The sequence below is a fragment of the Protomyctophum parallelum genome, assembly GCF_964188405.1.
Source record: "Protomyctophum parallelum genome assembly, chromosome: 1".
NCBI classification, from domain to species: domain Eukaryota; kingdom Metazoa; phylum Chordata; class Actinopteri; order Myctophiformes; family Myctophidae; genus Protomyctophum; species Protomyctophum parallelum.
The window spans coordinates 11,213,727-11,238,232 of record NC_139697.1 but is presented as its reverse complement, the minus strand read 5'-3'; the positions used below and the strand labels follow the sequence as shown (position 1 = coordinate 11,238,232).

General features: G+C 46.3%; 1 protein-coding gene across 1 annotated transcript in view; it reads right to left on the bottom strand.

The window, feature by feature from the left end:
* Nucleotides 1–24,506, bottom strand: part of csmd3b (CUB and Sushi multiple domains 3b) — a gene marked incomplete at its 3' end in the record, with an annotated part of 548,364 nt that overhangs the window by 146,946 nt on the left and 376,912 nt on the right. The window contains exons 13-15 of the mRNA XM_083771581.1: nucleotides 23,660–23,772; nucleotides 6,159–6,341; nucleotides 3,480–3,806 (exon numbers count right to left, since the gene is read on the bottom strand). Coding sequence (XP_083627707.1) covers nucleotides 3,480–3,806; nucleotides 6,159–6,341; nucleotides 23,660–23,772 — 623 coding nt within the window. The remainder of the gene's footprint in view (nucleotides 1–3,479; nucleotides 3,807–6,158; nucleotides 6,342–23,659; nucleotides 23,773–24,506) is intronic.

Here is a 24,506-nt window from a genome sequence, read left to right as displayed (position 1 = left end):
CAAGACAAGGAAGGCATTCCACCTGACCAACAGAGGCTGATATTTGCAGGCAAGCAACTGGAAGATGGACGCACTCTTTCTGACTACAACATCCAGAAAGAATCCACCCTCCATCTTGTCCTACGTCTGAGGGGAGGGATGCAAATCTTTGTCAAGACCCTCACTGGCAAAACCATCACACTAGAAGTGGAGCCAAGCGACAACATTGAGAATGTTAAAGCCAAGATCCAAGACAAGGAAGGCATTCCACCTGACCAACAGAGGCTGATATTTGCAGGCAAGCAACTAGAAGATGGACGCACTCTTTCTGACTACAACATCCAGAAAGAATCCACCCTCCATCTTGTCCTACGTCTGAGGGGAGGGATGCAAATCTTTGTCAAGACCCTCACTGGCAAAACCATCACACTAGAAGTGGAGCCAAGCGACAACATTGAGAATGTTAAAGCCAAGATCCAAGACAAGGAAGGCATTCCACCTGACCAACAGAGGCTGATATTTGCAGGCAAGCAACTGGAAGATGGACGCACTCTTTCTGACTACAACATCCAGAAAGAATCCACCCTCCATCTTGTGCTACGTCTGAGGGGAGGGATGCAAATCTTTGTCAAGACCCTCACTGGCAAAACCATCACACTAGAAGTGGAGCCAAGCGACAACATTGAGAATGTTAAAGCCAAGATCCAAGACAAGGAAGGCATTCCACCTGACCAACAGAGGCTGATATTTGCAGGCAAGCAACTGGAAGATGGACGCACTCTTTCTGACTACAACATCCAGAAAGAATCCACCCTCCATCTTGTCCTACGTCTGAGGGGAGGGATGCAAATCTTTGTCAAGACCCTCACTGGCAAAACCATCACACTAGAAGTGGAGCCAAGCGACAACATTGAGAATGTTAAAGCCAAGATCCAAGACAAGGAAGGCATTCCACCTGACCAACAGAGGCTGATATTTGCAGGCAAGCAACTAGAAGATGGACGCACTCTTTCTGACTACAACATCCAGAAAGAATCCACCCTCCATCTTGTCCTACGTCTGAGGGGAGGGATGCAAATCTTTGTCAAGACCCTCACTGGCAAAACCATCACACTAGAAGTGGAGCCAAGCGACAACATTGAGAATGTTAAAGCCAAGATCCAAGACAAGGAAGGCATTCCACCTGACCAACAGAGGCTGATATTTGCAGGCAAGCAACTGGAAGATGGACGCACTCTTTCTGACTACAACATCCAGAAAGAATCCACCCTCCATCTTGTGCTACGTCTGAGGGGAGGGATGCAAATCTTTGTCAAGACCCTCACTGGCAAAACCATCACACTAGAAGTGGAGCCAAGCGACAACATTGAGAATGTTAAAGCCAAGATCCAAGACAAGGAAGGCATTCCACCTGACCAACAGAGGCTGATATTTGCGGGCAAACAACTGGAAGATGGACGCACCCTTTCTGACTACAACATCCAGAAAGAATCCACCCTCCATCTTGTCCTGCGTCTGAGAGGAGGGCAGTAAATTATTCCATAATCTTAGGATTTCTCTCCTGGCTACATGAACAAATATATTGTACAAATATTAACAAGCCCAAACACCTCCTGGCATTGTGTATGTGCATTTTCTTCCAAATGGTGCAAAATGCCAACTTACTGACTCACGAGTCACGACACAGCATAGCATCACAATCTCACGACACAGCACAGCAGTCGCAATGCTATTCTTTTTTTATTTTTTGGTAATATATTGGCAAAAATTTTAATTAAAATAAAAAGATTTAAAAAAAGAGGCGAGAGTGGTGTCTCACAGAGTAAGAGTGCATACACCATATACTGTACCAGTAATGCAGATTCTAACTGGTGTCAGCTGTGGTAAGAATTAAGGAAGGATTGGAATCTTTCTTTTTGTGCTCTTACTTGGTGACCCACGAGGCGCCAAAAAACAACAACAAAAGATTGTCTCTCAAAATCCAACCCTACGTCCTCGTCGTGAGAGGTGGAAACAGGTAATGCTGACTAACAGGGCTCTGGTACAACATTAGGGCTATGACTCGATTATAAACCGATTCATATCGATTCCTTTTATTAGAATAATACTTCTGCTAACGAACCACTTTAAGCAGCTTTCTTTAAAATATTAAGAATTCTGTCGCAACATACTAAATAAATGAATTAACCAAAGTTTACATTTGTGAATCGATCTGTAATGATCCATGTCCGCATCGTGATTAACCTATGATTTTTATTTTCCACTATAAAACATGGCATGGCAAATCAGCTGCATGTGCAGTGGAGATGAATGAAGATAGATATTAACAGGACTGGGTCTAATAACCGCGTGGTTAACTGGTTATTACCCTAACACTGAACTTCGGTGTGAGGACTGTATAGCTTGTCATGTTGGCAGGTATGGGCGTGGTCCGCCGGCCCGCTGGTCCACCGATTAACAATTATTTTGTAATATACTAGAGCACTGCCCGTCTGGCCTACTTGGAACGATGCAAGTCGGAAATGATATGCCCAGACATGGAGTTCTTTGTCAGGCATTCCCAAATATGGAGTCAGAACATTATTGTTGTGTCAGAACAGGCCAGCTCCATATATGAAGATCTAGGGGTGATCAGGTCAGGTGCACCAATTGGCCAATTTAGCCCCTGTCCAGAGCCTGGAACGATTCCCGAGTTACGTGGATTACAGACACGTACACACACAGACATGGTGCATTTATAGATAGATAGGAAGGAGTGTCAGGTTTTTTTAGCAATGGAACAACCCCCCCGACACATCAAGATCAGTTTCTTTGCAACCGTGGAGTCTGTTCTCTTCTATGGCTGTGAATGCTGGACACTAACACAAGCCCTACAGAAATCCCGCGACGGGTGCTACACCAGAATGTTACGTGTGGTACATCAACCAGAATGAGCACATCACCAACCAGCGTCTGTACAGGGGGGGCATTACCAAGTGTATCAGAGAAGAAGATAGCAGTAAGAAGGATGAGACTAGCTGGACACTGCCACCAACATCAAGAACTCCCGGCCAAAAAGCTTGTACTGTGGGAACCAACACACGGGCATCGATCGAGAGGTCGTCCCACACCTACCCATGTGGACGTACTAAAGAAAGATGCTGGTGCAGAAAGCACAAATGAGCTTGGATCATAAAGATGTGATGTTATGAGCCCACATCTCTCTGCATTGTAAAAATGTCCCCCGTGACTTTCCTGTCATCTTGTGTCACACGCTTTGTGATCTGCCGATAGATTGCATCTCACAGTGGCTCTGACATCTAAACCTGTATATAGACTGCAGCAGTCACAGTGCTGCTAGTTCTCATTCTAGCCGTAATGAGGGGCCTGTTTACAGCTGGGACACCAGGTGAATGCAATGAAATATCCCGACAAACAGAACAAATAAAATAAAATAGTTGCACAGCAGATCTAGAATGACTGGGATGAAAGTTAAGTAAGTACACAGACAGACAACATACTACTGTAGGTGATGTTGAATCCTCTCCCCGACATGGAGTGATCGGCCTGGAACTCCAGCCTCAGCGTGTGGGTGTTGGACGTCAGGTGCGAGGGACTCTCCGCTCCGGAGAAGCGGCCGATGATGGGCGCGTCGTTCGTCTCACCGTCCTTCACCGTCAGGGAGTCGTACGGCGCCTCCAGGTCAAAGTCGTTGAACGCCAGGTGGATCCTGGAGCCGGGCTCCGACTGGACGAGCCACACGCAGTTCATGTTGTTCCCGTAGCCCTCGGGGTAGTCCGGCGAGAGCACGGTACCGACGGGGGCCGTGAAGTTGGACAGGCAGGGGACTGTGCAGGGAGGGAGAGAGAGAGAGAGAGAGAGAGAGAGAGATAGATAGAGTAGTAAAGGTGGGGGGTGGAAGAAAGTAGTAAAGACACCAGAGAGAGAGAGAGAGAGAGAGAGAGAGAGAGAGAGAGAGAGAGAAGATGTGAAGAGGGATGCGAGTGAGCAACAGAGATAGTATTTTGTGTTAAATATTCATCTCCATGGTCGGACATCATCACACATCACAGCAGTGAGTGAGCAACCCCTGTAGGCCTTAATAAACTCCCTGTATGGTATCCATGGTGACAGGGTAGAATGTCATCATCAAAGCGGTGCAGACACTATCCATTATTATTATTAGGTACAATTTAGCTCCTTCGCATATTCCCCACAGAAATCACCCACGACGTTTAAATAATCCTCTCTGATTTCACGCTGGAATCCACTTGGGTCCTGGCATCCCTACTCTGAATGCGTGTCATAACATTCTGCCAAAATAGAAGATCTATATATAAGCTCACAATGTGTCATGTACTGTAGCAGTGTGCTGTGAGCTATTTTGGTGTAAAGGGGAAAAAAGAAGAAGAAGGAAAAAAGTATAATATACTGTACTGTAGGCTTGGTTCAAATCTCTGAGGAATATTTTGAATTAAAAATTTAGTTGTCAACGTTTACAGAGAAAACACATTGCCGTCTATAAAAAACTCAAAAATGTTACCCGACCTGAATGGAATCAGGTCAGGTAAGGAAAAGGAATATACAGCTCTCTGACATTACGTGCAAATTGTTCCTTTTATCTTTTGTCTTCCAGCCAGAGGCACATGCCATTAGCAGTCTTTTCAACTGTGTTGAAGAGGATATATGAAACCTGCTCATTAACACAGTCTAACATGAATCACCCGAGTGTTTCATTGTACGGTAAGTCAGCAATTTGAAATATAATTTTTTCCTCGGGTTGGATGGCTCTTTGCTAGGGAATTATTCTAAGTGGCTAAGTGCTAAATGATAGAGCAGGAATGAGCTGTTTTCAGCATGTGTGTGTAATCTGTGTGTGACGTCTCTGTGTGTACAGTACGTGTGCCACTGGTAATACATGATAATCAGGTGCCAAGCATTGGTCTCATCTCATCAATTATTATTATGGCTGTTGTTGGCTGACAGAAGAGGATGCTCTATAGAATGCAGAGTGTTCATTTAAGTTACAAACTAATACATTACCGTGTGCAGACTAGGGCATTAACGACTTGAGATTTTTCCCAGTCGACTTGTCAGACAGTAAAGTTGAAGTCGTATCGATTTATCGTTTCTGGCGGCGGGGGGGGGGGGGGGGGGGGGATTTAACAGGGGCGGGTGGAGGTGCCGCGCGCTCTAATACGGAGCATGTCAAACAAAGCACTGCGCAAGTGTGCATTCAGTGGCCTCTCCAATATGACACAGTCACAGTGCATGTATCATCTATATCAGAGGTTCCCAAACACCGGTGCCGGTCCGCGGGACACGTGGCACTGGTACGCAAGAGGGGAATTCTAAGTTTTGCGTCGTTTAAAAATGTCCAATCTTTGGTAGCAGCAGCTGTAGGCTATTTTGTGACGATCGCGTTAATGAAACCAAACGCTACACGCGGTTCCGCTACAGGATTATTATTTCATGTGAGTCATGTCAAAATGAAAAGATGATCCAGGTAAAGTAGTGGTATTGGCATGGCACACAGCGCAGCAGCGGCCCGAGAACACATTAAGAAATATAACATTATTATTCACCTCCTCCTCCTCCAACAACTCGATAACGTTCTCATTTTAGTTTGTCACTCATTTTCTGAGCCATGCAAATAAACAACAACCAGCACTGACCGTAGACGGAGAGGTTCATGTGCCCTGCGGCGTGCGTAAAGCTTAGCCAGAAACAGACAGTCATTGCGTCAGCATGAATGTAGCCTCGGGAACCCAGACGTTATATTTCCAGCACGGAGGTTAGGGGGATATCGTTTGGGGGTAACGTTTGCGTGCTTCTATCTGTTACTTCTCTGACACAGCGCAGTTCAAACAGACTTCAGCCAGTCTCAATAGTGGGACACCGCGCGCTGAGAGCCACATACACAGCTGCATTTGGTTTTTAATTAAGGGCGCGTTCTGAATGCAATGCAAATTAGGCGAGTGCACTAAAAAAAAAAAGCTCAACTTTCGACTCGCGCTGCTGCGAGTCGACTCGTGATAATTTATCGATAAATCGATAAATCGATTTTTTGATGAATGCCCTAGTGCAGACATGAGAGCCATTCCGTTTACGTACTTTATCTCACTTGATCTATTTGCTGATTATAGTGCATTAATTTGCGGTTAATTAGCGACACACAGAGTCATTCTGTGATTACTTACATATGCAAATTGGAATGTTGGCAGACCATTGGTTATTGTCCTGACAGGAAATGGTCCTCTCTCCGATTAGCTCGAAGCCAAATTGGCACTCGAACCTCAGGATCCCGCCGTTGGAGAAGCTGTCTCCCTCCCTGACGCCGTAGAGGGGGGTCCCCGGGTCGCCACAGCTCTCCTTGTCGATCTCTGCAAGAGGTAACCGCATCACACAGATAGAGACATCGGACACATGGGGTGACGCCCCGCAGGACATTAGCCCGTGACCCGTATCTCTTGGATCTTGATTCGAGAGTTCAAGAACTGCTCAAGGGGAACCTCAGAGATCCCTGCTTTAATAGCAGCAGGAACATGGGTCACGACTGCTGTTAAATCCTGTGAGGGGAAGATAACTGTCTTTATTCCTAGCTGGAAGTAAAGGATGAGTGCCTTGCTGCTTGCCAAAGATTATAACATCTAATTAAATTGTATTAATATATTCAGGCATGAAAATGTTTAATGAAAACTTTTTGATGGTGTAATATGTCTAGTACTACTCTGGGGGTGTGAATAATATCGGGCGTGCCCATTGCCCATCCCTATATCAGCATGAGGTTGTTATACCGCTGAAACCTTATTTCATTAAACCACCATAATTGCCCAGATTGTCTTGTACTATAAGTTTTTGTTTGTATTTGTGCTGCCATGGGGATGTGGGGGGGGAAAATATATGTAAATTGTTCTGAAAATACTTCTTTGTACGAAAATGTAAGAAAATCAATAAACATATGTTTAAAAAAAAAAAAAAAAAAAAAAAAAAAAAAAAGATTGTCTTGTACTGGTCTGTCTGGCAATGGACAGGTCTTCTACTTCCAAAAAACGGCTGAGCCAGCAAGCAAACATTATGCTACTTCCATAACTAATGTTGACAGTAGTTGGCCATCAGCAAAATATGGCCGGACAATGTGTTTGTCAGTGCAGCAAATGAGCTATATAGCTACCGGCTAATAACAGCAATGTTATTTTAAGTGTACTGTGTATATTGATTATTGAGTGCTGGCAAAAACAAACTTAAAGGGGAAACTTCACCCTTTTTGCAAAAATATATATGCTAATGACGTTTAGAAGAGAACACTTTCCTGGGGGTCTTTTGTGTGTGTAATGTGGTTTTAGATATTTTTTATTTTAGCAGTGAGCCCAGTGTCTCTGATGCCATGGACACTGGCTCACTTACTTCCTAGACAGTCCTCCCCCTATCCACACGGAGGAGCAGTGCACCAAAGAATTATGGGAATTGTAGCCCAGTGTCGATGACATCAGAGACACTGGGCTCACTTCTAAAATCTCTAAAACTACATTACATGCACATAAAGACCCCCAGGAAAGTGTTCTTCTAAACGTCATTAACAAATCTTGTTTTGTAAAAAGGGTGGAGTGTCCGTTTAACTTCTCACTCTGCCAATGATCCCCAAATAGCCATATGGCCTTTTAGGCTGACTCCAGACCATAAGCTGAAATCGTAAGCGTATAAATCATTGTGGTTTGTTTATTATTAGCAAAGTTCTACCTATAGCGGAAGTTAGGCCACGTATTTAAAGACCTCCATGTGAAGTCCACAAGATGGCCACATATTTCGGCAGGTCACCAATTTCACTGTAACACCGCCATGCTGAGTGAGCACTCACTGTAACACCGCCATGCTGAGTGAGCACTCACTGGGCGGAGTCCAGCTTCAGTCAGACAGTCAGGCTAAAAGCCTCTGCTTGTGGCCCTCCCATCGCAAAATGCAATGTTTGACAAAAATGACATTTCCAAAATGGGTACGCTGAGTTAAAAGCCATCATATAATAATATTTTGAATGGAATTTGAATATATATTTATTATTATTATTTATTATTATTATTATTATTATTATTATTATTATTATTATTATTAATATTATAGGCTATCGTCCTCTCCTTTCCATGAAAGGAGAGGACTGGTGGTTACAGCAGTACCCCTGGTAGTTACAGCAGCCACGTGTGTTAGTGCGTTAGTTCTATTTAACTTTGACACCCAGAATGTATGGAGAGCAATATTGTGCATCGCTTTTATTGCCACGCTGTGGTCCGAGACGGAGGGCAAGGCGAGGCTTGATGTGCTTCTTAATTTAGAACAGTGATCAAACTGTAATATCCCAGGTGTCTGCTGCATAAGTCACACAAAATGAATGGCGACTCTACAGCCAATCGGGTGTGAGTACGTCCCTCTACGCCACAGTAGATTGCTCTCTTGTAAAAGATGCTTCTTTGGCGTGTTCCTTGCAGGGTTTTATGTACCCTGTCCACTAGTATACCTCCTCTCCTCTCCTCTCCTCTCCTCTCCTCTCCTCTCCTCTCCTCTCCTCTCCTCTCCTCTCCTCTCCTCTCCTCTCCTCTCCTCTCCTCTCCTCTCCTCTCCTCTCCTCTCCTCTCCTCTCCTCTCCTCTCCTCTCCTCTCCTCTCCTCTCCTCTCCTCTCCTCTCCTCTCCTCTCCCCTCCCCTCCCCTCCCCTCCCCTCCCCTCCTCTCCTCTCCTCTCCTCTCCCCTCCCCTCCCCTCACCCCTCCCCTCCCCGTATTATTTGCAGGAAGGCTAAGGTGTGTGTGTGTGTGTGTGTGTGTGTGTGAGAGAGAGAGAGAGAGAGAGAGAGCTTGTGAATGCGTGTATGTGAATGCCTAAGATTAAATGAATGTGCACATGTGTTTAACTGTGTGTGTGTGTGTGTGTGTGTGTGTGTGTGTGTGTGAGATAGAGTTGGTGATGTATTGCATTAATTTCCATCATGACATCGTCTTTATGAGACCTACAGCCTCAACCAATCACAGCCTGAGTAACACACACACACACACACACACACACACACACACACACACACACAACACGCACGAGCGTAGTGGGAAAATGGAGAACAAATTGCCTTAGAGAGGGTACAGGCAAACTGTCTGTATACATTCCTGTAGTATACAACAACACACACACACACACACACACACACACACACACACACACACGCACGCACGCACACACGCACAACACACAACACACACAGTAAGTGAATGGCCTAAATATTCTGTGATCAAAGAGAAAAAGATTGTAGGGTTTCTGAGGATAATGGGACCAAAAAGAGCAGCGTTAGCTGTTTTTCCATTTGCAACAGATGAATTAGTACAGTCAACGGTACGCTGGCGGAATGTAGATGTACACAATCAGAATGTATTCGTCACAGGTTTAGTAGGGATGTCCCAATACACATTTGTTGTTTCCGATTCGATCCCAATTTTAATGACCTTTTATTATTTTTATTATTTAAGACAGCCAGCAATGGGTAAAACAATACACACTGTAGTCTCTGTGACACATCTAGCATCTGCATTCAAAGATTTTCCTAGAAGCTTTGTCATTTGTCAATTTTCCTGTCTACTTCCTACTTTTTTTCTCCGATCAATGACAAAGCTTCTAGGAACATCTTTGAATGAAGATTGTGGCACCTAGATCTAGATGTGCCACAGAGACTACCTTTTTTTGGAGCGTTTTACTCATTGCTGGCTGGCTGAATACCAAATAAAAGGTCATTCAAATGTTGACATACGGTATATATATTGCTTATAGCAGCTTTAAGAGCAGGCTCCTCACTTAAATGTGCACTTGCAGTTTGGGCAACTCGAAAGAAAATGCCACATGCCCCAATATTTTACTTACCTGCCATAGTGTCAACCCCTTTCCCAAGTTTCGGGTGTAACGGCGCTATTAATAACGGTGTTATGTAAGGGACTACTTTTATTGGTAACGGAATAAACTATTAAAACTAACTAGTTAGTTTTGCAATTTAGTAGTTAGTTACTTAGTTACTTTTCCAAAACAGTAGTCCCGTTACTATAATGTGTCCCTGTTCATTTTGTGTGCAAGATTTAAAAATAATAAAGCCCCGACTGCCCGGAGTCTATTTCTCCTGCCTTCATATCTGTGTGATTTATCTTCCCAAGCCCCAATGCGCAGCGCATAGTATAGCCTACTATACATCCTGCATCTACTACATCCTGTAAGTTCACTTAAGAAATAAAAGTATTGTTACAAGTAGCTTTTATTTTGAAGAGGAAGTTGTTTCGGTTGTAGCCAGCTGCTATGACAGTGCCGGTGGTGGTGGTGGAATATACTCTATGCGGAATAATAATAACAACATGCTTTAAGCCAAAGTAAAAACCGCATGCGTCTTTGACTTAAACAATGTAGGCTAAACACTTTGGAATTACGTTATACATGGTAGATCCTCCGTGGCTGCGTCATTAGGTGAGTACTAGTTTAATGAATTGTTTAAGTTTCATAGTAACATTCATCATCAATGCCCCCCCCCCCCCAAAATAACAGGTTACAGGATTCTCATTCCGTTACTGTCACTGCCTGCAAGGATGGCTGCCGTGCCATTTCTTATAAACTATCTAGTTCATACGTGGGTCCACGGTGGTGGTGGTGGTGGTGTTGTTCATGCGCCGCGGTGCGCGGTGGTTATGGTTACTGGCATAATATTTGCCGATACCGATATGACCCGATATGACCAAAAAGGGCCGATACAGATACTTTTCCGATACCGATACAGTATCGGGACATCTCTAGTTTACAGGTGTACAGAAGTGGGTGAATTAGTTTTTCCTCTATCATCTCCATCTTTATGCAGTCTGAGCCTATATGGAGTTATCTGACCTTTGATGTTGCAGTATTATCATGATGATGTTTGTGATTGATTTTTTTTTATGAACTATTATAATGGTGACTTCTGGTGGGGCTATGGCGGTGGCCCTAAAAATGATCTCTGGTGAAGGAGTGGATCCACGCTGTAATATCCTCAGTGTTTATTTAACCTAATCTGGGTGGGAACCCCTTTTGGTGTTTCAAGCATTATGTTATACTTTACCGTGGCACCGAGTGCCACACTATGAACTTGTAGGTCTGCTATTTTTTTGAAACATTGTGAAAATGTGGCGCAAATCTTTGAATATATATTCTTTCAGAATAAACGTTTTTTTTTTTTTTAAACACTTTATTTATTTTTTTATTGATGAATAAATGAAAAAACATGTGTACATTTTGTTGTATCCGACATGTAAATATCCCCCCCTCCCCCCCCAATCAAGGACAGAACAAGACAAATAAAACAAAGACAGACAGTACAAGACAGTAATTAGTAAACTAGTTTTGAAAGTACTAATGAACATAGTAAGAAGAAAAATAAATAAATAATAAAAATAAATAAATTAAATAAACAGCATTTTCCATCAGGGTATGGTATCTAGGTTACATACGTTGTATCCATCTTTCAGTTTAAATAGTAAATAGAATAAACGTTTTTAACTCAAATCTTTGGTTCTGGGGGGTCCCTGGAACAACATTTTTTAGATGGGGGTCTGTGGCCAAATACAGATAATTCTGGCGGTCCTTGACATGAAAAAGGTTGAGCACCACCGACATGTTTCTGAAAACTGTCATGATTTAGAAGACATTTGTAGAATCGAACTTAGGTCTAAATGGGTTAATAATAGATAGAACAGTGAGTATGTCAATTGTGTTTACAGTCCTAAGTAGGTTCTTTTTGAGCCGAATGCTAACAAAAATAAAAGCTGTGGTACCGAGGCTATAACAGGAAGCCAGGAAAAACACACCCTTGACCCTGTAATGTGAATAGTGCTTATAATAGAGCTATATCTACCGTGTAGCATGTCATTCTGGTGCAGCCTCGCACTACGCAAGTATTTGAGATCTTGTTGTCCTTATTGACAACACCTGTCAGAATTTACGTGCATCCACACAAACTCCTCCACGTTTTTTCTGCATCTCGGCAAACAAAAGTGTTTCTGCATCCCTGTCTTGTTTATACTGTATACTTCTTCCACATCTCGTATCATCATCATCATCATCATCATCATCATCTTTAATTCATGAGTTACAACATCACTCTGAGAATCGGTTTCTCTTTATCTCTGCCGAAGAGCGGGAAAGCACAGGAAAACACAACATTGCTGTCAGGCAGAAACCTTGTATGTACACAATACATTTATACTTTTTCTGGGGGTTTTTTTCTTCTCTTTTTGTAAACTAATGCCCTATACTTTTGTCAGACAAAAGTAGCTAAAATAGCTCTACATTTGAGCTTGTAGATCTGCAATTTCGCGAAAGTGGTTAAAGGAGTAGTTCACCCCAAATCAATTACACACGCCAACGAATTCATGGCGATTCTGTTTTTGTCACATTCCAATAAGGCAATGATTTGATGACCGGCGGAAAGACGCTAATGTCTAAAAGTACATCACATTATTGGCTTAGCGAGCTAGCGAGGGAGCGTGCGTGCGTGCAAACTACTCTGTCTGTGGGTTTTATGAATACTGAACCAATTCAATGTAATGAACAAAACTTCGGGTTACTTCAGTAACCTCAGTTGTATAAGTGACTCGAAGAAGAGAGTCATATGGGTGCCGCCACCTGGTGGCGCAAAAGCACAGAAACTCTGCATGTACTCACGAACAATTCCATTGGATCGTGAAAGTGTCGCTCACGGTGACATCCCCAACCCCACCCACTCAGTATAAAACCGGGGGTTGGTCCCGTGAGCGTCATTCCTATCAATCTACCTTTCTGCCGCTGACAAAGCAGAAGGGCGTCTTGATGACTCTCTTCTTCGAGTCACTTATACAACTGAGGTTACTGAAGTAACCCGAAGTTGTCTTAAGTTCCTCTCTCGAAGAGAGTCATATGGGGATCATAACACTCCCGTATGATCACACCGGCTGATAGGACCGATCCACGGTCCACCTATCAAGAGACACACGCACGTCACCCTCAGGCGTGGCACGTGTATACTCCCGTAAGGAGGACAATTAAAGGCTACCTAGGTCCCTGACCAGGTAGAACAAAGCCGATAGCGGGACAGACCAACCTGTCCGACTGCTATCAATCCCTACTAAGGAGCCGACAGCAAGCTGCCTCATGTGCTCGTGAAACAGGCTCGATGGCTAACCATCTCATAGAGCCACTCTAGGGAACACTTATGCGAACATGGGGGCACTATGTACTGTCAATCACTGCGCTGCTGCACCCAGGACCGCCTGGGCTAAGTCCCTGGGTGCCACGTCAAGATTGTAATACGTGGCAAAGGTCAAGGGAGACGACCAACTTGCCGCTGCGCACACATCCTGGATGGGGACGCCCCGTAACAAGGCCCAGGATGCCGCCATGCCCCTCGTGGAGTGAGCTTTTAACCCTTCAGGGAGCTCCACCACACTACTGGTGTAAGCCAGTTGTATAGCTTCCACAACCCACTGTGAAAGCCTCACCTTTGTTATAGGCTTCCCCTGCCACCTGGCGTGGGAGGCCCAAGAGACAAAGAGTTGATCTCCCTGTCTGAAGGGAGCTGTCCTGTCCCTGTACAGTCTGATCGCCCTGACTGGACAGAGACAGTGTAGCCACCTGTCCTCCTCTGAGGCAAAAGGCGGTGGGTGGAACGCCAAGAGCTCCACCGGGTCACGACCAGCAGGAAAGGCCTTTGGCTTGAAAGACAAGTTCGGCCTAACCGTGACCTTAGTGTTGTTACCACTAAACCTCATGCAGCTCTCATTGACTGAGAGTGCGTGGATGTCACTAGCACGCTTCGCAGTCATCAGTGCGACCAGCAGCGTGGTCTTCAGCGAGAGAAACTTCAAATCCACTGTCTCCAGTGGTTCGAATGGCTCCTTCGTAAGCGCATACAATACCACCGTCAGATCCCAGGCTGGGACCAGGGATCTGGCAACCGGTCTAAGGTGTAGGACACCCTTCATGAACTGACGGATCAGCGGTTCTCACTCACCGGTCCGTTGTTCACACCTAAGTGGGAGGCGGATATCGCCGCCGGGTTGACCTTAACCGAGGACAAGCCTAGACCTGCAGGTAGGTCCGGATGGGCCCCACCGAGGCCTGGAAAGGAAGGACCCCACCAGGCCTGGTCGAGCACCAACGTTCAAACAGCTGCCAAGCCGTGTTGTACCGGCGTCTGGTGGAGACTGTTCTAGCACTCAGAATAGTCTATGACATTCTGTGGCAGATCCGCTACCGCGAGCGGTGCCCCCTCACAGGCCAAACCCAAAGGTCCAAGTCCTGGGGGCGCGGGTGGAATATCTCGCCGTTGGCCTGCGTTAGCAGGTCGACCCTCAGAGGGAGTCGCCAAGGGTTGCGATAGAGGGAAGCGATGTCCTGTCTCCAGGACCCCCAGGCCGGAGCCACCAGTAGTAGCCCCAAAACTCTCACCCTGGCTAGAACTTGTGGGATCAGTTCCAGCGGTGGGAAGGCGTAGAGTAGGCCCTGAGGCCACTGATGCGCTAAGGCATCCAGACCCAGAGGCGGCCTGCCTGTGAGGGAGAAGAACAGAGGGAACTTCGTGTTCTTCCCCGTGGCAAAGAGGTCCGCCACCGGAACTCCAAAGCTATGCCACATTTGGCCCAACCCATGGATGGAAGGACCATTCGCTGTAGCGGAGTGGGCCTCTCGATAGGAGGTCCGCAGCTGAGTTCTGGCGTCCTGGGACGTGACAGGCCGTGAGGGAGATGAACCGGCCGTCACACCAGACCAGCAGTCTGTGAGCTAGTGAGCACAGACGCAGGGATTTGATCCCCCCTTGTCTGTTGATGTAGGCCATCGTCGTGGTGTTGTACGTACGGACCAACACGTGATGTCCCCCGAGGAAACGGCTCGAACTCCTTCAAGGCGAGGAAAAAAAACAAAACGCCAGAAGTTCTAGACAGTTGATGTGAGCGGATCCCTCTAGGGAACCGTTCCACACCCCTCTGGCCGTCCTGCCCTTGTGAGTGGCTCCCAGCCCGAAAAACTGGCGTCCGTGGTGACCACCCTTCTGGACAGGGGCAACCCCAGCGGTACCCCTTCCGTCAGGTTGCGTCTGTCAGACCACCATTTCAAGGCCAATACACAGCCCAGGGAGACTCTCACCCGGCGTCGTGTGAACTTGGGAGGCAGCTGTAGAGACTTCAACCGGAAAGGTCTCATGTACAGCCTGCCCAGCGTGCCAGAGATATGGCTGAGGCCATGAGGCCTGCCATGCGCAGGCACACCCCGAGTTGAAGTGTGTGGCCCGTCCTGAACTGTGCGGCACACTTCAGTAGGTCGTCCACCCGGTCGGCGCTCAGTTTCGCAGTGTATGCGACTGAGTCCAACGTGATGCCTATGAAGTCCGTGGACTGCGTCGGCGTCAACATGCTGTTGGTATGGTTCACGTTGAAACCTAGAGAGGTCACGTGGGACAATACCCTGGCTGTGTTCTGTGCCGCTTCCTGCTCCAAGGCCGCGCTCAGAAGCCAGTCGTCGATGTAGCTTGCAACCCGGAGACCCTGTTGCCGTAATGGGGCGAGAGCAGTTTCCGTACATCGAACAAAGACCCTGAGACTAAGGGACATCCCAAAGGGGAGAACTGTATACTCGTACACTCTCCCCTGAAACCCGAACCTCAGGAACTTCCTGTGGGGTGGGTAGATAGGGATGTGAAAAAGGAGTCTCTTAGATCTATGGACGTGAACCAATCGCCTGGGCGTATGGAACGTGCCAGAGACTTGGCCGTCAGCATCTTGAACTTGAAAGTTTTGTCCCTCACATCCACGGAGGGAGCTCTTGGAGGAGCTCGTTGTCCATCGTCCACCTTGAAAGCAGCCTATCTAGAATGCTAAGCATGCTAGGGTGGCATCGGCCATCCAACGAGGTTGCTACTCCCGACCTCGAAAAGGTTAGCTAAACAGCTAAACAAACCTAGCTTCACAATGTACATACCTGTAATGTTGAGGGAATCAGTCGGTAGTCGAGGGTCGCTGGGGAACCACGTCGAGTGAGACTCGTGCCTTTGGCCGCTGCGTGAAGTAGTAGTAGCGGTAGTTGTCGGTGGAGGCCTAGGACTGCATCCGACATCCCGTTGTCGCAACCACCCGGATCGGGGGAGCCTCGTTGGTGGGCCGACGAGATCCCGCTGGAGGGAGAGCAGCACCCAGAGCCAGCCGGCGAGGCCTGGCTGATGTCTTGGGTCTGGCTCCACAGGCCTGTTTACCAGTGTGGTGAAGAGCGTGTGGAGCTTGTTGTTGGCGGTCCGAACCGCCTTCCTGGCAGGGGAGGAGCCGAGGAAGGACTCGCCATGGTGTCTCTGAGACGCGTCAAGGTTGAGGGGTCTGGAGAGAGAGGACGAGGCGTTGGGCCTAGACCTCGAGGTTTGGGGCTGGTCGGGACAGCAGGGCGAGCCTGGCGAGCATGCTTTAGACCCATGCTCTAGACCCCCGGTGGCGTTCCTCCTCGGGGAACCCGGGAGGGCTGTTGTCACCCCTGCAGGTCATCTTGGGTGTTGGTGTAGCTTGAAGGAGGAACCAGCAGTCCAAGAGCTTGTAGAAGCACTTCTCTTTTAAGTTATAATATAATATCATTATATAATAATAATATATAATATAACAAAAATGTTGTGAGGAAAACTGTCTGTAACTCACAAAACAGGGTAAAAGAAGTAAAGTGGTGGTGGAGTAGAAGAGTAGGACTCGTGGTGCTCCACTGAAGATCAGCTGTCTAAACAGAGAAAACCATGTTGTGAAACTGTGGTGTGTTCTCAAAGGCATCTCTGATGTGTGGAAGACCAAGACAAAACATGCACAGTGCATGTGTGTCTGTCAAGGAGAGGAGGTAGAGACAGCCACGTCTGAAGCAACTCTTTGGTTCCATGGGGGAGGGGTCGAAGTCACTGTCGTCACCGCCGGTGGCCATGGTGTGCGATAGAGTTGATTTAATAAAAAATAAAAAATAAACTCTCAGAACTAGGGTTACGAAACAGGACTTACGTAACTTACGTAAGTCGCAACTCACGTAAGTCGCAACTCACGTAACCTACTTACGCTCGGAGAATGCTAGTTGACGGCGCCGTTCGGCTGGACGTCAAGCTAGCGTTGTAGGATACGATGGTGAAGCCAAATCAACGCCTAACGGCTGAAGATAGCTCGGAAGTTAGCGAGGCTGTAGCTAGTTAGCGCGACGCCGGAAGGCTGAAGACTAAAAGCGGGACGTAGCCTGTAGCTGCGGGCCGTAACCTACGTAACTTACGTAACTTACGCAACTTACGCTCGGATAATGCTAGTTGACGGCGCCGTTCGGCTGGACGTCAAGCTAGCGTTGTAAGATACGATGGTGACGCTAAATCAACGCCTAACGGCTGAAGATAGCTTGGAAGTTAGCGAGGCTGTGGCTAGTTAGCGCGACGCCGGAAGGCTTAAGGCTAAAAGCGGGACGTAGCGTGTAGCTGCGGGCCGTGGGTCTAGCTAATAGCTGGTTAGCACCTCGCCGGTAGGCCCAGGGCTAACGGCTGGACGTAGCTAGCGTATAGCTACACAGGTAGCGTAGACGAAGCGTGTAGCTATGGGCCGTGGGTCTAGCTAGTAGCTGGTTAGCACCTCGCCGGTAGGCTGAGGGCTAACGGCGGGACGTAGCTAGCGTAGACGAAGGGGAAAACGTGCCTGACGGCTACACTTTAAGCAGCGGGCTCGCTAATGAGGGAAGCTGAAAGCTAGTAGCACTAGGGAGGCTAAGCTAGCAGGGCGAGCAGCAACCCTGAACGTGGCAGCAAACTGTAGACCAAGCGAATCAGTAAGCTAGCTGAGTGCTAAGGCGCAAAGCTAGTAGAAGAGAAGGACTAAACGACAAGCCGCGTGACTGCACACTTTTCTGCAACGTTGAGTGAAAAACACCTCGCAGGGGCTGCGAAATTCCAGTATGAGAAACTCGTCCGTTCTAGGGAAAACAGTTTCAACAGCTGGTGGTGAATTATTTGTCAGAGCGATGTGGCATCTGCGGCAGAAAGGTAGAGGAATGACGCTCACGGGACCAACCCCCGGTTTTATACCGAGTGGGTGGGGTTGGGGATGTCACCGTGAGCGACACTTTCACGATCCAATGGAATTGTTTGTGAGTACATGCAGAGTTTCTGTGCTTTTGTGCCACCAGGTGGCGGCACCCATATGACTCTCTTCGAGAGAGGAACTTAAGACAACCAAATAATAAATACTATTTAGGAGGAACACAGTTTACTTTTCCTCCTCTATTTCCTGATAAGTTACCGTTTTGGACATGCACGGTCGGCGACAGAAAGTGACACTAAGTTACAGCATCACTCTGTGTAAATCATTTCCTCTTCTTCTCCGACAGAAGAGCTTGGGAAAAAGCACGGGCAGAAAAAAACCCCATAAAGAGTCCTCCAGGTGTTTTTTCCGCAGCCCTCTTTGAACTCCATAGTTAGGCAGCTGATGAGCTGTCTGCTCCAAATGGGATTCGGGCTGCTTCCCTAAACTGCCACGGCGGCGGCCTCTGTAGGCTTCCTGAATGATGTCACCGTGGGACGGCGGCATGATCTCGTTGTAATGAAATACATCATATCGTCGGGGAGGAAACCTCGCATATCCACATTTCAACCTTTTTTAAGTTTTTCGATTTTGTTTTTGAAGGCCAGCTCTACTATACTTCTTCGTAGTACAGTGTCACACAAAAGTAACAAGAATAGCCGATCTACAGGGTCACGATGCATCGCAACGCGACCCATTGTGAGCTATTAGATATGCAATTTTTATATTTTTTACTATCTAGGGTGAAAGTGGTGAAACTGTCCATGTGAGTTTACTACTTAACCAGGGAAAAGTATTAACAAGACCTTGTGTTCAAATGGATAAGTTGTAGGTATTAACCTACAATGTATCCATTTTCTTTCTACTGAAAAATAAAGGTTTTGGACATACAGGGTTTTCACCCGACGCCGACAATATTAAACCAACGAGAGAAAAATGTGCCCTTCCGCTCCGTACAATGAATCCCGACTGAGTGAACCACAGCGTAGTTTTTCAGTATCAATGGCTGGGTTGTGACAGATCCCAATTTGTCATCAGTCAATATTTTATGTAGAGAAAAATGGAATGCCTGTTTACGGTTCCATGATTAACTAAGTGCTGCCTTTGCACAGGTGCCCTTCTGAAGCACACAGGCACGTGCGTGCAGGTGCACGTCGCGTGCAATCTCACGTGCGCGTTCAGCCTCTCGCGGAATGCGGGTTGATTTTTAGCTCAATGTCTCAATATAGCAAGGCTATTGAGAGCAAAATGAAAACCACATTTGTGGTTATGTCGTACATGAATATTTAATAAGTTCATATTTCATGGCGATTCACTTCCTATGAATGGTGGAGAATGCCGTTTAGTGCTCTATGATTAAATAGGCCCTAAACGTGATCTCCTTCAAAGATATACCTGCACATTACGCCGCTCGCACCCCCCGCCGCTACCCCCCCGCCTCGCTCCGCACGACTCTCTGCCCCTCTCTCTAGTTCTGCCCACTCCATTTCTCGCTGCACACTCAGCCAACGGGGGTCAACTGAGCAGTAAAAATCCACCTTGACACCCCCCCCCCCCTCTCCCTTCCAATAAAATACAGCGCATATTAAAAACCATAAAAAAACAGATGAAAAACCTAAAATAAAATCTTAAATGTAAGACATGACATTATGGCTCTGTGATGAAATACTGAGTTTTTAACACCAGAAGAGGAGAGGAGAGGAGAGGAGAGGAGAGGAGAGGAGAGGAGAGGAGAGGAGAGGAGAGGAGAGGAGAGGAGAGGAGAGGAGAGGAGAGGAGAGGAGAGGAGAGGAGAGGAGAGGAGAGGAGAGGAGAGGAGAGGAGAGGAGAGGAGAGAAGAGAAGAGAAGAGAAGAGAAGAGAAGAGAAGAGAAGAGAAGAGAAGAGAAGAGAAGAGAAGAGAAGAGAAGAGAAGAGAAGAGAAGAGAAGAGAAGAGAAGAGAAGAGAAGAGAAGAGAAGAGAAGATTTCTGTTGCACATGTCAAATTAAGTGAGCGTGATTCTGACATATGTGCTGTGCATAGTGTATTTTGTTTGATTTTCATTTGTTTATGAGGCATGGCATTTTGTCTTAATATCACATATACGACAGACATGCAGCTATTTTATGTGTTCCATAGACACTAAACTGAAAATGCCGTTTATATACCATCTGTGTGCTGTGTTTTATGATCCAAGCTACGCAGAGCTGACCCATACAATGCACATCCATTATGGCACAGACATGCAGATAAAAGGCCAAGGCCTAAAGCCATAATTACGTTAATTGCACAGGTAATTACCTGGCAATGTGCAGCAGTTGATGTGCAGCTCTGTATGTATATTATGATAAAAAATCTAGTTTAAATAACCCCATAAATTATAATCGCAGTCGGCGGTGGCTCAGGGATAGTATGGCCGGATGGGAACCGCAAGGTTGCCAGTTGGAACCCGGGCTCCCCCAGAGTTAGTGTCGAAGTGTCCTTGAGCAAGACACTGAACCCCTCATTTCTCCCGATGTGCAGGTTGGTGCCTTGCACGGTTTCCTCTGCCATCGGTGTGAGAATAAGTGTGTGATGGGTGAATGTAATGCACAATCTCTGTAAAGCGCCTTGGATAAAGGCACTATATAAATGCACCATTATTTTACCATTTACCAGTCATCGTATTATAGGAGCATATGGGGTGCATCATTAATACTGTATCTTGGTGGGGGACGCAAAGGGTGAGTTGATATAACTATTCATAAGACAGAAAAATAACTCACTGAAGCTTTTAGCCGGAAAACATCAATAAAGCTACACTGCTCCCTTTAGTCTAAAGCCTGCAACCTGATGATCACTACACCGGAGTCTAGACTGCCATTTGTGTGTGTGTGTGTGTGTGTGTGTGTGTGTGTGTGTCATTAGATATGCATGTCTTCAGGGTGGATGAGTTCAAAGTGTAGCAAGGGTGATGACCATGGGTTTAATTGAAGGTTGGCACTGCAGTGATAAGAACAGAGTACAGGAGGGGGGGGGGAGAGAGAGAGAGAGAGAGAGAGAGAAAGAAAGAGAGAGAGAGAGAGAGAGAGAGAGAGAGAAAGAGAGAGAGAAAGAGAAATGGTTAGGAGAGAAAAGGTGAGTGACTTGTTAGTATAGGGCTCTGTTGGCTTACTGATGAAAGACCTGTCTAATACACGCGTGCACACACACACACACACGCACACACGCACACACACACACACACGCACACACGCACACACACACACACACAGAGAGAGAGAGAGAGAGAGAGAGAGACTACAGTGGTTCAGTGACTTTGCAGCAAGGCTAGAGTTACTGATAATGTTTATATTTCATGGCCAACGTCTTATGCCTTATAGCCTTGAGAACACAAAGAGACAGACACGCAGACACACAAATCATCCCTCTCTGCCTCTCTCACACACACACACACTGGCACACGCAGGCAGCCAGGCACACACAGGCACACGCAGGCAGCCAGGCACACACACACACACACACACACTGGCACATACGCAGGCAGCCAGGCACACACACACTGGCACACATGCAGGCAGCCAGGCACACACACACACACGCAGGCAGCCAGGCACACACACACACACACCCACACACACACTGGCACATACGCAGGCAGCCAGGCACACACACACACACACACACACACACTGGCACACACGCAGGCAGCCAGGCACACACACACACTGGCACACATGCAGGCAGCCAGGCACACATGCAGGCAGCCAGGCACACACGCAGGCAGCCAGGCGCGCACACACACACACACACACACACACACACACACACACACACACACACACACACACACACACACACACACACACACACACACACACACACACACAGGCAGGCACACATGCTCTAACACAGTGGTTCCCAAACTGTCAAGGACCCCCAAATTGACACTAATTAGCCGGCAGATTTGAAAAGATATGCCAGGGACCCCGATAAGAGAATATTTTTATGGCTGTAGCAGTGATAATTTAACTCTGAGAGTGTACAAATGGAACCAAATCCATTTGGTTCCATTTGTAACCAAATCCAGTTGGTTCCATTTGTACACTCTCAGAGTTAAAGACCCATAAAGGTCCATTTGGTTCCAAACTATCATTTAGCTGGGGACCCCCTGGAACTCCCTCAAGGACCCCTGGGGGTCCCCGGACCCCACTTTGGGAACCACTGCTCCACCACACAGAGTGCACCACACCTTTTCAGTAGAAGAGTTGGACACACAGGTCTCTTGTCCTGAATGCTGAATGACGTTTGCTGGCCGCTGGGATATTATTGCGGAACTAATTTAAAAGCACTTTCATCCCTAAACCCATCCGGCGGGCCCTAGACGACAACCTACTTAAGCCTTTTATTCAAATTCTTACATGTTTGGCACAAATGTCATGCAGGGTAACAAAAGTATTTGCTCCTTGAGAGAACTCCTATTGTATGACTTGTCGTCAAAACATAACACCATGTAATCTAGGAACAAAAAGGCATTTGTCTCGTAGTTCTGCATGGGCATATAATGGTGCACTATAATTTGCTTGTCAAAATTATTATTATTATGATGGTGTTGACATAAGCTATTAAGCTGTAAATAAACTTGGGAGATGCCAACACCCCCAAACTGCCTGTCTGCGGTAAAAGGCAGCCTGTCTGTAAACACCAGCTGATTCTCAAACTTTTCCATTTCAAGGACTCTCAGTTCACTGTGCATTAGACCACTGACCCCATAACTCTGAGAGTGGAACAAAATGGACCAGCCTAGGTGTCCATTTCGTTCCACCTGTACACTCTCAGAGTTACCAATCATTCTGCCGGGGTCCTCCTGGAACCCCCAACCACCGCTCCCCCCCAAGGACCCCCCTTGGGTCCCTGGCACTCTTTAGTTACATTCATGGATGGATTTAATCCGATTCTTTACTTAAGTTAAAAGTTGCAGTACCACAATGTAGAAATATGTTGATCTCAATGAGGAAGTTTACTCATAAGCAACGACTGATATTTAAAAAAAAAAAGACGCACGTTTGCATCTGTGCCCGAGGACAAGCGAGCAGATGTTTATGTTTTGAACTCTCAAAGTTGTTATTTATGCACTTATCTGTGGTTGACAGAGGCCCGGGACGTGCAGACAGACCCCCGGTAGCTAAACCCGAGGCTGTGTGGGCTACATGCAACATATAGCGTAATTATACAGACAGCAGCCCCTGGCTAAACTAGATCTCACTAAGCTGCTGGGCACCGAGGGTAGCCTGTACATATGCTGCACGGTCCCCTTGCTTCAGACATGACGAGAAACAAAACATCCTGCTTCATTTTATATTCTGTGTCTGTGCCAGTGATGGAAGTGTAGCAGTGGTATGCAATACCGCAACGTAGAAATACTCTATTCCTCTATTCCATTCGTTGTTAGTTGTAAAGAATATATATTCAAAGATTTGCACTACATTTTCACGATTTAAAAAAAATGGCAGACCTACAAGCTCGTAGCGCGGCACTCGGTGCAGCGCTATGAGCTTGTAGATCTGCTATTTTTCAATATCTAAAGTATAACATAATGCTTAAAACACCAAAAAGAATTGTGTATGTCAGAACTCCCTTCCTTTTCACTGTGCTTACCTTTATAGTTGATTTTGAACCCTATGGAGCCCACACTCTCGTCAGACTGGAGGTGCAGCCACATCTGGTGAGTCAGACTGACGATCAGGTCTGGAACGAAGCTCCCTGATAGGCTGCAACACATGTGACATCATCGTGTAATTTCCGTTTTTTATTATAGCCTTGCTAGCCTGTCAGGCAGAAACCGTGTATCTCCATATTTTAAACATTTTTATGGGTTTTCTGTTTCCCCATAAATGGAACATCATACCTCAGTGTCACTCAAAAGTACAGTAGCAAACATTGTCTTTTTTGCTACTTTGTCATTTGAATCCTGAAAAGTAACCGTTTTTGGTCTTCGTTGAGGTCTTATGAGGTTTCTACATGCCAGCAACGATAGTTGCTATGTTATTATCCCTGACATGATTATCACTGAAGTATCATCGTCATCATCCTCATTATACTCAACACTTTTATTATTATGATTATGGCCAAAATTATCCATGCAATAGTGTTTTGTTCATCTTATTTAGTGCCGCTGAACAGTAATGGAACGGAGGAAGAAAGTAATTGAAAACACAGTAATCAAATCATGAAGGAAATTACAAAAATGGAAAATAAATAAATAGGGCGAGCAATGCCAAGGGGCTTGTCAAAACCTTTCAAAACTAATGAACAAACCGGGGGAAGGGGGGATTTATCATCTTTTACTGTTGAACCAGAATACTTCTTTGTGAACACGGATCGATTTGAGAAGCATATTTATTCAGTACACTCATAACTTTGGAGTTATATCATATCACAATGCTACTGTGATTAAAAATACATGCTTTTAAATATATATTCTGCCTTCATTGACGGTCGACAG